This window comes from Eptatretus burgeri, chromosome 2 (genome assembly GCF_056783735.1).
Source record: "Eptatretus burgeri isolate ZD-2024b chromosome 2, Ebu_testis_v1, whole genome shotgun sequence".
NCBI lineage: Eukaryota > Metazoa > Chordata > Myxini > Myxiniformes > Myxinidae > Eptatretus > Eptatretus burgeri.
Window position 1 is genome coordinate 154813034 of NC_140962.1, and position 12981 is coordinate 154826014.

The following is a 12981-nucleotide window of genomic DNA, read 5'->3' on the forward strand; positions in this document are numbered from 1 at the left end:
ACATGCCTCGGCGGGTCGGCGCTCTTTTGGCGGCACACAGAGGACCAACAGCATATTAGGCAGGTGGTCATAATGTTTTGGCTCATCAGTGTATATTTCTATCTGTTCAATGCTAATATCTACCCCCACCCCCTACAAATGTAACACAGACTCTGCCACCACCCACCCCCTGGAACCACAGCCCCTGCAAGGTTCATTGCAGGGGTAACAGCTCCAGCTTCAACAGTTACAGACTCACACCTAATTAACTCAAAAAAAATAAATCAGAAGGGTCTGTGGAAAGCGAGCTGAGCTGCACCTAACTTACCTAACCTCCTCATTGTCCTACTCCCTTAGTTGCAAACGATTGGAAAATGTACAATTTTATGTACAGTGATCTTTCCTCTTGTTTAGTGACTCCAATATCCTGGAGCAGGGAGAGAATGGATCCAAATACAGAAAACAGGCCAACCTCAATGACAATTTAAGTTATCTACTGCAAACTCCACTTACTCGACCATGTCTCCCAGTGGACGTCACCTGCTCCAGCTGTCAACTGAGCCCAAATACCCAATTTCAAAACTACCTAACCAATTTTATGGGCTACCTTCCCTTCATAGCACATATGAAGTTGCATGGGACTGAGTGAAACATTGCCACATTCATACACAACAAGAACAACAACTGTCACATTCCCTGCAAGGCCCTGGCTTTACCTTTAATACACTACATATGTGGCCCTAAACTCAGCATGGTGGGTTGCTCCAGGCTGTGTTGCCCGCAGTTCAAAACCAATCGCTGACTTCATGACCTCTTTGCCCCCCCCCCTCACCCCTTCAACCTCTCGACCTCAACAGGTAAACAGCATCCTAGCTATACATCTCTGCAGGTAGGGTCTCCACACACACAATCACTCTTTGCCTCAAGCTCAACTGGCCTCTCTCCAGGTCGACAAGGGTCTCCTACCCATTGGTCGTCTAAAAAGACCTTCCTCCGACAGGCCCCCAAACTCAAGACACCACCGGCTGCCAGTTGCGATTTACCTCTGCTCCAGTCACCACTGCTCCAGAGCCTGATCCATACCTGTGGAAACACATACCTTACCCACCCACAAAACTTCAAATGTCACTCCCTCGACCGCTGCCATACAATATTCCACCACCTGCAATGCACATTATGGTGCACCAAACCTGCCATGGTCTCCATACATGCTAATCATCACAAAACACAATTCTTAATTTCTAACACACATCACATTTTAACCCTTTCCACCCGATCGACATGCTTGGCTCTCCTGGCCACTCTTGCCCGTCACCCATTCCAATTCACCAACTCACCTGCATACCCCCAATAGCAAAGCATAGCGAGTCATGACAGTGGGGAAAGATAAATTTATCCACAAATCCAATCAGCACTCTGGAGCCCGTTCAATACTAGCATCACCTGCTGTAGCCATTCTTCCCATGTATCCATGCCAACCAAAACTTGGGGCTCTTTTTTGAAACAGAGACTCTATAAATCATAGTGCACCATCTGTAGAAGGCCATGCAGGCCTCTCTGGGCCTTTTCCAATTGCTCCATAATGTTCCACGGATACTCTAGTGGTTGTCCGGTGGGCTATACTCATACCTTTTCCATGCGGGTTGACCCGCATCCATAGGCCCGTGCAGCATGGCGATTCACCACATGCTGGCTGTCCCAGAGCCTCAGGGAGAGGTTGCCTGGCCGCATGCCCAGGAGGTCACCTCATCAGGCCCTTACAGGCCCTCAGTGGTTCCGACAGCAAAGTGCACCATTATAGGTGCCCAGAAAGAACCACCTCAGACACCCAGAGGTCTCGGCCCCCCCAGGGTCTGGCAACCCCTCTGGTCCGAGACACTCGCTCAGATAGACAAGAGATGCCACACTCCTCAAGACCCCCTGTGGTTCCCAAATCGTGCAACATGACCTGCGGTTGGACCCCACGTCCAAATACTGCCAGTGCAGGTTCCCAGCTGCCTGGCTCAACCCAATCTTCCAGGGGGGCAATTTCGCATGAAGCCAGCCCCCCGCCCCACCCCCATAACCTCCCTGGTGAAAATTCTGCAGCCTGGAGATAAACTCCCACCAAGGCTGCTCCACAATGAATTCCCATTTAAATTTTAATTCAACATTCATTGTCCCATGTTTCCAAACGCGGCTGCATACGTATAATTACCGTTTTTCCTATCGGGCTTTTTCCGTCCCTTCCTGCAGCCACTGCCAGCCTTGAGCCTCCGGCTCTTTCAACTTTTCTTCATTGTCATGAGTCAACATCTGCTCATGAATGTCAGTTCCTTCCTCTGCATTCTCAGCACAAAAACATTTACATTACAATCAGGTCTCACACTGACATTGGCTCACATTGGCTGTCTCTTTCTAAGTGCCCTATCACTAAGCTTTCCCCTTCTCCCCGAGCCAGCGGCTGTTAACAAGCACCCCCGTGTGCAGAAAATCAACGATTCCAGGCCCCGAATCGACCCCCACTGGGTCCAACTGCGTGCCCATGAGTGCCAAAACTCACAAACCACAGATGTTTCTTTGCACACCATGGGACCTAACCGATCCCCTTCGAAAACCACGATCTGGCTCGTCACGTGGACGGTCTCTTTCTGAGCCACAGCGACATCCACACTTGCACGATAACGTTCCAGGCCATTATTACCTTTCAAACATGTCCCCGTGGAATCTTCCTTTGTCCCTTACCCCCCTCCCCACCCCAATGCTAGAATCCTGACCCCCACTAGCATCCATAGGAGAAAGGCTTTGAGTGACAACATAGGAACATCCCTCGCTCCTGATATGTTCCTCCCCAATAGGCCCCACCCCCGGCTCGCCTCTGTTAACGTTCCTCCCCATCTACCATTTAATTACATGGACATCCGCCATTTTGTTCACGTTCAAATTGAAAATACCCCTTTTTAACACTCAAATTTGATTTTAAATTTTCTTTGGGGGAAACTAAATCTGTTTGTATATCCCACGACCTGACAACACATGTCGCATCCAAGTCTGAGTACCCGTTAATACAGGATCCTCAGAGCCGCATACCATATACCTTTTGGCCTGAGAGATGGTCCAAACGGTCTTTTATGGCACTGCGTTCAGTTATTACTCGACTTTACCATTCCCCAAGGTCACCTAAATGAGCAATAACTTGAAGGCACACACCAAAAGCAGGTGGCTGAAGCACATTCTCACCCTTTTAAGGTGAAAATGTTCTATTTGAAAAAACAAAGTGCAGGAAAGAGGGTCCACAAGACGCTCTCATAAACGGAACAAACCAAGCGAGTCAAAAGATGCAAAGAGGAGAATGGGGCTATGTAAACTTATAGACAATGATGAGAAATAAAAGCTCAAATCCGAACCCACTCCAGGCACCACAGATCACATTTTTACAACACAATAAGAGTGCAGGCGGGACTTCCCTTTGTCTGTGATGTGCAGGGTGGATACAGGACTCAATGCAGCCCGCTTTAAAAACCAGGAGTGAGACGATAGCCACTGATGGTGTCCAAAGATGAAGTAAAATGGCCATGAGCAGGGCCAGAGATGAGTCAGCCTTCAACCAGGCCACGTGGTCTTCTTTGTCCTTTTCCCCCAACAAGGTCTCCTGGTCGGCACTTCTTCCTCCTAAAAGTGCTCCTTTGCACTCCATGCATGTGGAGCTCCCTTGTCTGAGATCTTTCTTCCCCTCTTGACAGGCAGGGTGATACCAGCTTGGGTCTATCCTCATCGCAAACCACAATAATATCTGCTTCAAAAACTCCACCTGGGACCACTTTCTCAATCTCCTTCCACACGAGCCTCTCTTGTCTTCTTCTGGTGGACGGAGTTTTCCTCTTCCTTCATTTTGGGCAGAGTCCTCCTCTGGGGTGCCGCCCATGGAGGCGGCCACAATAAAAATTAATGTGTCATCTTTTCTTCCATGCTCCACCATGGAAGTCTCTCCACCATGGAAGTCTCGGCACAAACTGCCGAGAGAGATTGTAATCAGCCTTTAGCACACGTGACGCATGTGCTTCTGTGTTTGGGAAGTCCTCACCTAGCCCCACCAACAAAGAAGATGTATTTACACATACATAATTAATGTCTGCCCTGTCTATAAATTACATACGCTGCCTCCTCAGCATCACGTGGAACACATGACTTCCTCTGACAGATCCCTGTTACATGGCAATCCAACCTATGCGAAACACACGGACCATACTTCACATTATAGCTATGGAAGTGTTGCTGGTGTATGGGGTGGAAGTAATGAGGGTGTGGTCACGTGTTTGGGACTTGTGGCAGGGTGTCCTGTTTGACAGCAGGGAGGAGTGGGGAAGATTTGGCCTCTGTCTTTTGGTTGAACTAAGTGAGTTTGTAATATTTTCAGTCATATGACCTTTGACCTGTTAATTTTTGAGGTTATATTATAATTTGTTTAACCTGGAACAAACAACCTTATAATTTGACTCGTTTATCTCCAATCTACAACTTTCTACTGATGGTTCTTTGTTTCACTACTTGGAATTTTTGTTATCTTTTCACAGGTTGAGGAAATGCAACCTGACCACCAAGTCTGGGCCTCTCCTGAGGGAGTTGAAGAACATCCGCAACTTGGAGGAACTTGAGTGAGTCCTGAACTGTTTTTGATGTTTTTTGGTCCTCTATCACTAACACATCAGGGACTGAAAATTCATTTCTCGGCTTCAACTAGACGAAATCAGCTGCAAATTTCAGAAGTGATATACCTACCACTCGTATGTGGAAGGTTTCACATCCAACAACACTCATGTAGCTTTAGGACAACATCGCTGATCTACAAAATTTAGACCCAAAACAGCCATTTGTACTACTTCCACTTCCACTTCTACTTCTACTTCTACTTCTTATTCTTCTTCTACTGCTCAGATGGCCTAACTCAAAATTGGTTAAAGCTCAGTACTTGGATTAAACACGATTCTTCAACGTTTTACTGTGGGAATGTCCACAACTACTCAAAGTTTCACAACTTGAAAGGATTCCACAAAGTAAGCAGAGCTGCCAACCTACACAAAGGGCAACAAGAACGCGACTCGGTAGAACACGTACCTCCGCCAAGCTGAAAAGTTTACGTTTTGTGTCCCACTGATAGGCCAATCGGGATCTGGACCTGAATCAAAATCGAATCGGCTTGCTCTTGTCACCGAACGAACTCGTCCACCTTGTTTCATCCGAATCCGTCCACAACTTTTTGAGATATCGTGCTATCTATCATTTTGGCTCCACCTCTCAATGGTGAAGAATAACTTTATAAGTTCTAGTCACCAGATCTGGAACTTCATCAAAATCTCATCATTTCATCCTTGTCACACACCCAACCTGTCCACCAACTTTCGTCTGAATCTATCAACAATATTTTGAGATAGTCTGTTCACAGACATACAGACAGGAGTGAAAACATAACCTCCGCCCACTTTCGGTGGCGGAGGTAATGAAGGACCAAGATGGGTGAGTGGGACAAAGCATGTCGATCAACCTGGTGGGGGTGGGCTCACGACACCACAATTGGTCGAGGGTCCATCACCCCAAAATGGTTGTGCTTAACTATATTACATGCGGTCCTGTAGTAGCGACAACAGCAACCCACTTTTAAGGACAGGTGTGGTTAACGGTGAAATATTACATACTGTCCCACAAGAAAAAACATTTTCAAGTGTTTCCACTTCAGGTTTGAATCATGTTCAGTCTTCCTCTATTTGTGTTCAACTGACGGTTTTAACAACAAGATATTTCACACTGTAATCAAAATAAGATTCTCCAGCAAGTCGACACTTTTTTTTTTATCTGCAGAAACAAGAAATGAAAAGCATATTTAAAAATGTAAACTGATGTAGGGATGGTAGGCCAAAAAGTATTTAAACAAGGTCGTGATCCATCCATTGGGACCATACTCTGTACAGTGTCAGTGCTGCCAAAGCAGTCTCCTATGCTATTGGGCACAATCCTGGCAGGTCACCAATCTGACACAGGATACTTGAATGGCTCAATCATCCCAGCAAGCTGGTACTCATTTTGCTGACCTTGGAAGGATGACAGTAAAAAACTAGAAAGGCACTCGGTACAGCGTATACCTCCGCCACACAATTCCGGATCCATGAGAACATATTTGGTCCAATACGTTTTTGAAATATCGTGCTATATCTCGTATTTTTTTTTGATTTTTTTTTTTGGTTCTTATGAGGTCATAATGGAGCTGACACTCACACGAACATGGAAATACTGATGAGACAAACACTTACACAGCCACTGAGCTTTAGGGATGTGCCATCACTTCCCGGGATACACTGGGTTCCAACAACAGCACAACATTGGCACCGCTTTTCTCATTACATTCAGTGGGGGCATTTCCTCCTCCTCATGGATGCCAACTAATGAGGATTGTCTGTGCTCTGTCATTTTCATTGCTGAGTGTCGAGCAAGGAAGCAGCATGCACCGGTACCATTCTTAAAGTCTTTGGTAAGACTTGACAGGGTTTGAACCGCCGACCTTCCCAGACTCAAACTCAAAGAGGACGTTCAAACCATTTCACCACCGAGTCTGGTTTGATGGACCAATCACTTAGTTGAGAGACTGGTTTGTAAAATATGCCTTGTGAAGAAGGAGAATTGGATGTCATCGAAGAGGTAGAGAGGACAAAACTCTGGGAAGGGGGCTTGGGGGGAATTGAAGAAGCGAAATGGGAAACAATTTTAAAACAGGCAATTTTGCTCCTGGTATTCCGACAAGTAGGCCTAAGCTACACGAAAACTAATTTGACAATTTCAGCACAACAAGGTACAATTTAACATGGAGAATTGGACGAAAACACAAACAGCAACACAGGGACGAAAATATAACAGACTAGCCGGGAAGCGACGATTTTTCACATATTTTTCACATATTTTTCACATATTTTTTTCAATTTTTTTTTATTATTATTAAATAATTTGCTTTATTTATTCTAATTCTTGCTTTTTCTTCTCTTTCATCCCTATATTCCTCTCTTTCATAATCTATCTATCTTTGGATAAGTGAATTCTTGCAGAAAATTTTCTGTAAGTCTCACTTGGTTGCACCTGGATGAGTTTGAGGGTTGTGGAGTAGACACTGAAACCCGAATCCTCTTCAGGTTCCGCCTGACGACTCCGTCTTTGCTCTTTACTTCTTCGGGTTCCTTCTTGGTCTGCTGTTTTCATCATATAATCTATCCAGGCTGTGAACAATTTGGTTCTACTCATTTTGCAATTTTTGAGTGTGGCCTTGTTTAGTGGTTGATGGTCTATTGTTAAATACCATCGCTTCTGTTCTGCCTCTGAGCATCCTTGTTGTGTTAGTTGGTGGCACATCATTTCTGTGATGAATTTATGTTTGAAGTCTGTATGTTGTTGGGAGGCAGGTCGTTCTTTGTGAGGTCGTTGGGTTTCTTCAGATTTTGGGATGAGGAATGTGTTACCAACTGTGAGCCGCTCATCCATTAACTACTCCCCTTGGATGAGTTTGTTGAATGCTCGAGTGTAGTGATTGTTGAGAGCATCTCGTTGCTTTAGCCTGAAATATGAAATTCTGACCGGACGAGGGCTTTTAAAATTTGACATTTTTTCTAAGTTTTTTTTTGAGAGAGACTGAGATGGAGATGGAGAGAAAGAAAAAAAAAGATTATTATTATTATTATTATTACTTGTGTTTTGAACATTTAATATCTCACTGATCAAATTCATGCATGGGAAGAATCGACATATCCTGCCTTTGCAAATAGTTTCACAGATGGACAGGCAACAATCACTATTCAAAGAACGATAGAAATGATAACCTGAGGATTTCACTATTTCCCTCCTTTTCCATCAGTTTAAGTTTGAATCCCATCAGTGATGAGGGCCTGGTGGGTTTGATGGAAGGTCTGAAGTTCCAAACAAATTTACGACTCCTCGGGTGAGTGAGAAGGGAATTTGGTTTTGGGAAATAAAAACATGTTGACGTGATGATTCCAGATTGTGTACCTGATGTTTACCTGGTGACCCTTAACCTCCTTTATTATTGACCTTTGGATAAACTTTGTGCTTTGCTTGTACTCAGAGAGGAGAATGGAGGAAGGGCACAGCCAGCACTGTGTCGGGAGGGCATCATTGGGGTGAATGAAGAGGGAATGAGAAATGAAGAATGATAATTAATGAACAATTTTGTATGAAGGTTAAATGGCTTCACACAAATCTTTCTGATCATTCATTATTTCAATCGCTTGTAGTGAAGGTTAGTAAACGTGGAAACGAACAAAGAATCTAAAGTCAGTCCCAGTGATCGATGTGTTTGTAGACCATGGTAAATGGCTGTTAAAGTGAAATGTGAGGCTATAATGGTGATGAAGAAGAAAGCACCGTGGTGCACCAAAATGCTCAATCTCACATTTGTGGATCCGTTTGGGTTCAAACCTCTCATGATCCATTTACACCATGTGAACACCAATATTATGCCTTGTGTTGGCTTAATGGTTAGAGTAGTGGGCTTGCGATCCTAGGATCCTGAGTTCAAATCCCACTTGGCTGTTGAATTAATACCAGGTGGGGTTGACTCTGCCTGTCATCCTTCTGAGGTCGGCAAAATGAGTATCAGCTTGCTGGTATCCTGTGTCGGAGTGGTGACCTGTCCAGGATTGTGCTCAATAGCCAAGGAGACTGCTTCAGCAGCACCAACGCTCTGCACAGGGAATGGTCCCAATGGATGGATGGATGGACCTTTTGGAGATGTCCTCCAGGTCACCAACTCATTTACAATGTTCGACTGATGGTTCTTCGTTTCATTCCTTGGAGTTTTTGTCTCTTCGCAGGTTAAAGGAATGCAATCTGAGCCTCAAGTCTCAGCCTCTCCTGAGGGACCTGAAGAACAACAACACGAAGTTGGAGGTTCTCAAGTGAGTCCTGTTCTGTTATTGTGGGTTTTTGTTCTCCTTCCCTGAACACAGATTTGTGAATTTACATCACAGGGATTATAAATAAAATACTTTTTAAATGCAATTATTCGGACATTTTGTTTTATAACCACGATAGAGGCTTGTGGTGAACTAGAGCGGAATGGATGGAACCAAAATGCAATGGTGGAAACACCAACAGCTGAGTAGAAGTGCAGTCAAGTGGAGGGGGAGAAGGACACATGGGGGTGAACAAACTGCACACAAGCTGAATGAAAGACAATAAGAAAAAGAGGAAGGGGGCCGTGGGAATGAAAAAGAAAAGATAATTCGAGATAAGGTCTTGTCATCAAGCACCGTCCATCCGTCTGTTTCCTATTTCGACTTTTCCGACCAAACCGCTGGGCTGTTACCGACTGAAATTTCGCAGCAACATTCCCCTCCTGATTGCTAACAGGAATTGCAAAGCTGGTTCCAGTCATGTGGCTTTAATTAGATCAAAATTATATGACAAAAAAAAAGATCAAAATTTAATTAGATGACAGTAAATTTTTGGGGAAATCCCATAAATTCCTTCAAAAATCTTCTCCAGACGTATGAGTCAGAATGCTACCAAATTTGGGTTACAACATTAGGACAGGATCCTGATGTTGAATTGCGGAGGCTATGCTGATCACGTGACCGGAAGCGTGTCAAAATGGCCGTCCCGCAAATTCCTTCCAAAATATTCTCTTGATCCACTAGTCAGAATACTACCAAATTTGGGGAACAACATTAGTCCAGGGCCCAGATAAACTACAGGTCCAGAGGTCCTATTAATTTTTTTTTATTATAATATCTTGTTTATCTGATTGATAAGTAAATAAAAACTATTCATTTATATCCTTCATTCACACTTTTATTTTACTACTTTATTTCAACCACTTTCTCTCCTTCAGTGTGTTAGGTAATGATTCCAGACTCGTCATTCCTTGATTATCGTACAACCAACCTTTGATCGTTCATACCCAGTGAGTATGAAGGGGGAGGGAGAGAGGGGAGGCAGTGTGTCTGTTGTTTGTGTGTTTTTGTTTGGTCGAGAGGGATGGGGTGAAAGCGTGATACAGTGGTATTGTTTTATTTTTTAAATTTGTTATTTTCAACATAAAATATAAAAAAATAATATTGTGTTAGTTGGTCATGAATTGTTTTAAATAAATAAAAGGTTTTTGTTTTTACAGAAACGATATGGTTGAACGAGTGTTCACTCTTTCCCTCTCACATTCAAGATGGACATCTCTAGTGTTTTATCCGGACAAAGGAACAAGACCCGTGTTGATTTTTTTCATACATTTTGTTCATTTTTTTTATTTTTTATTTCTGGCTGATAACACTGTTTCTACCGTAGATTTACAATTCCTCAATAATGTTTTACATTGCTTTAACTTCACTCACTGATACATAATAGAGATATGTAGAATATTAAATAAACAATTACATCCCATCGGTAAATAGCATTTCGTGAGTGTTTGTTTTGAATGTTTTATTTATACATACCGAACTTTCAGCAATCCTTCACCACCTGCGCCCTGTACATTTTCCAACATTGTGATATTCTCCAGTCGTGCAGTTGCAATCTTACACATGAGGTGCCCTGAAACTAGTGACTCTAGTTTGTACAATTGGGTTGTTGTTACAAAATAAACCAGAATGTTACTCAGTAGAGAACATACCTCTGCCAGGCTGAACAGTTTACATTTTCTATCCCACTAACTGTATGTGCCAGATCTGGATCCGGAGGAGAGCCAAAATCGAATCGGCTTGTTCTTGTCACCAACCCAACTCATCCACCTAGTTTTGTCATAACTCATCCACAACCTTTTGAAATATCTTGTGATGTATCGTTTTGGCCCCATTTCTCATTGGTGAAGAATCACTTTAAAAATTATCACATTCACATTGTTACGGCTGTGGAAATTCGCAGAGCATCATATAGGTCCTTAGTTTAGTTATGCCGATAACTCCGTGTTCAGTTAGATTTCCCCACCCTTGTTTAATGGGAATTATCCGTGTGGACAGGGCTGTGATCTTTGAGTTAGCCGTTTTTCTTTCGCTGTCGTTATTTTGGACCAACCACTTCACAACAACCACGATCAACACCACCACCTTCCCCTCAACCACAACAACCATGCCGCCTCAACCACCACCGTGTTTTCGACCTCGGCACACGGTTGTCAGAGGCCTGGCCTTCGTCAAGGGAAAGCAGGCGGCCCCTGTTTCCCCCTCCCCACCAACGAATGGCATCTTTGCTAACAAACGCGGTGGATTTCACCCTGCAAGGGACAAGGGTGAAAAACCCAAGCAATGAAGCAGGCAATGGTGTGCGCCTCCCTAATCTGGCGGGAAAACGCTTCCTTCTGGAAGTTTCCCGCATGTTCTGGAAGGAAGGGTGGGAGTTGAGAAGAGTGGGAGAGTCGTCACCAGGAACGCGAGCGCGGAAAAGAAGAGTGGGAGAGTCGTCACTAGGAACGCGAGCGCGGAAAAAGAAGAGTGGGAGAGTCGTCACCAGGAACGCGAGCGCGGAAAAGAAGAGTGGGAGAGTCGTCACTAGGAACGCGAGCGCTGAGGAGAATATCTCTCTCTCTCTCTCTCTCTCTCTCTCTCTCTCTCTCTCTCTCTCTCTCTCTCTCTCTCTCTCTCTCTCTCTCTCTCTCTCTCTCTCTCTCTCTCTCTCTCTCTCTCTCTCTCTCTCTCTCTCTCTCTCTCTCTCTCTCTCTCTCAGTCGCTGAGGATCGTGAGCGAGGTGGCACTTCGGACCGAGGGCTCTCTGGGTCGGTCGTGACGAGAACGGGCGAAGGAGGACGGAGCCCCAGGAAATCACCACACGGTCATGTTTTCCTTCCTTCTTTTTCTTTTCGGGGTTTTCGTATGAGAGATGTGGCACCGTGTCCTTAAGTAAACCTGTTTAAGTAATTGTACATAATAAATAGACAATGGTTGTAGTTCTTCTTGTCATGCTTTTGTTGATTGCATTGCTTTTCTTTGCCTTGCATAAATGCATGCGTGTTTTCCTCGCCTAATTGTATACGTGCATGCCTGCATACGTGCTATAGTGATAAATGTCCTTGTGTGAATGTTAACCCGTTCGTCGTGTCCTCTTTCCCCATTGAACCACCATATTGCTCTCGGAATTTAGCGGGCTTTTAAGTAGCCGATAATAGAATCGGGTCCAACGAGGCCTGGCGATAATACACTGCTCGGTTATGCCAGAACGGAACGAACCGCTTAAGCGGTTCGTGTCCAAGCAGGCCTTTGTTGAGGTATGGTCTCTCGGTAGTCTGCCCGCACGAATACTTAGGTATATCGATAATTAATTCGGCGATTGACCCTGCCGCGCGCGAATAGAGTGTTGACTAGGCTGTGGTGTGCGCTTGGAGCACACCTGTGACTGGTTTTCGGCGTTGTTCTGGAAAGTCGCGACTGAATTGTCCGTTCGGTGGGCGAGACGGCCGCCATTGGCTAAAGTGGTTGTTCGCATGCTGGGCGGGCAGCAGATTCGTAACAATATATATATATATATATATATATATATATATATATATATATATATATATATATATATATATATATATATCGTTGCGGATTTCAGAATCCGGCCTGATGAATGCATCCACACATCCAGGTCCTTAGACAGTTATTTCCTTCAATGCATGTCCAGATTAGCCCAATTCCCATGTCTCGTGGGATTTTAAATGTGATGCGTTGAGAAGGGTAATGTATAGATCCCTTCTCTTATGGGAAGCTTCTTTTTTCTTCACGGCAGACATGATATTTGTTTCACGGACGCCCAGGCCCGCCCTTTTTCGAGAGCATGGGTTGTCATGGTAACGGTGCGCAAGTGGGATGGGGTGAGTTTGGGAGGACTCTGTGCCCGCCAAGACGGGCCGCATATATAAAAATAATTGGAGGTCCATTCGGGGTGCAAGCGAGGAAGCGAGCGAGTGAGCATGTGGGTGTCTGACCGGCGCCAACAACGAGACAATTTGTCAGTCAGTTCATCCTTTCCAGTGCTGGAGTGAGCGTGTGGTGCAAGTGT

The 12981-nt window shown here is 44.6% G+C and overlaps 1 protein-coding gene across 5 annotated transcripts in view; it reads left to right on the plus strand.

Annotated features, from left to right (window-relative positions):
• LOC147033634 (NACHT, LRR and PYD domains-containing protein 3-like) overlaps nucleotides 1-10397 on the plus strand; it is an 84679-nt gene extending 74282 nt beyond the window's left edge. For 4 of the 5 annotated variants that reach the window (XM_085871696.1, XM_085871693.1, XM_085871695.1 and 1 more), the window contains exons 10-14: nucleotides 4533-4613; nucleotides 7850-7933; nucleotides 8826-8909; nucleotides 9845-9916; nucleotides 10127-10397. In XM_085871696.1, the coding sequence (XP_085727822.1) occupies nucleotides 4533-4613; nucleotides 7850-7933; nucleotides 8826-8909; nucleotides 9845-9881 (286 nt within the window). In that variant the 3' untranslated portion in view covers nucleotides 9882-9916; nucleotides 10127-10397. The remainder of the gene's footprint in view (nucleotides 1-4532; nucleotides 4614-7849; nucleotides 7934-8825; nucleotides 8910-9844; nucleotides 9917-10126) is intronic. The other variant, XM_085871697.1, reaches the window with a different exon arrangement.
• The last annotated feature ends 2584 nt before the right edge of the window (nucleotides 10398-12981 follow it).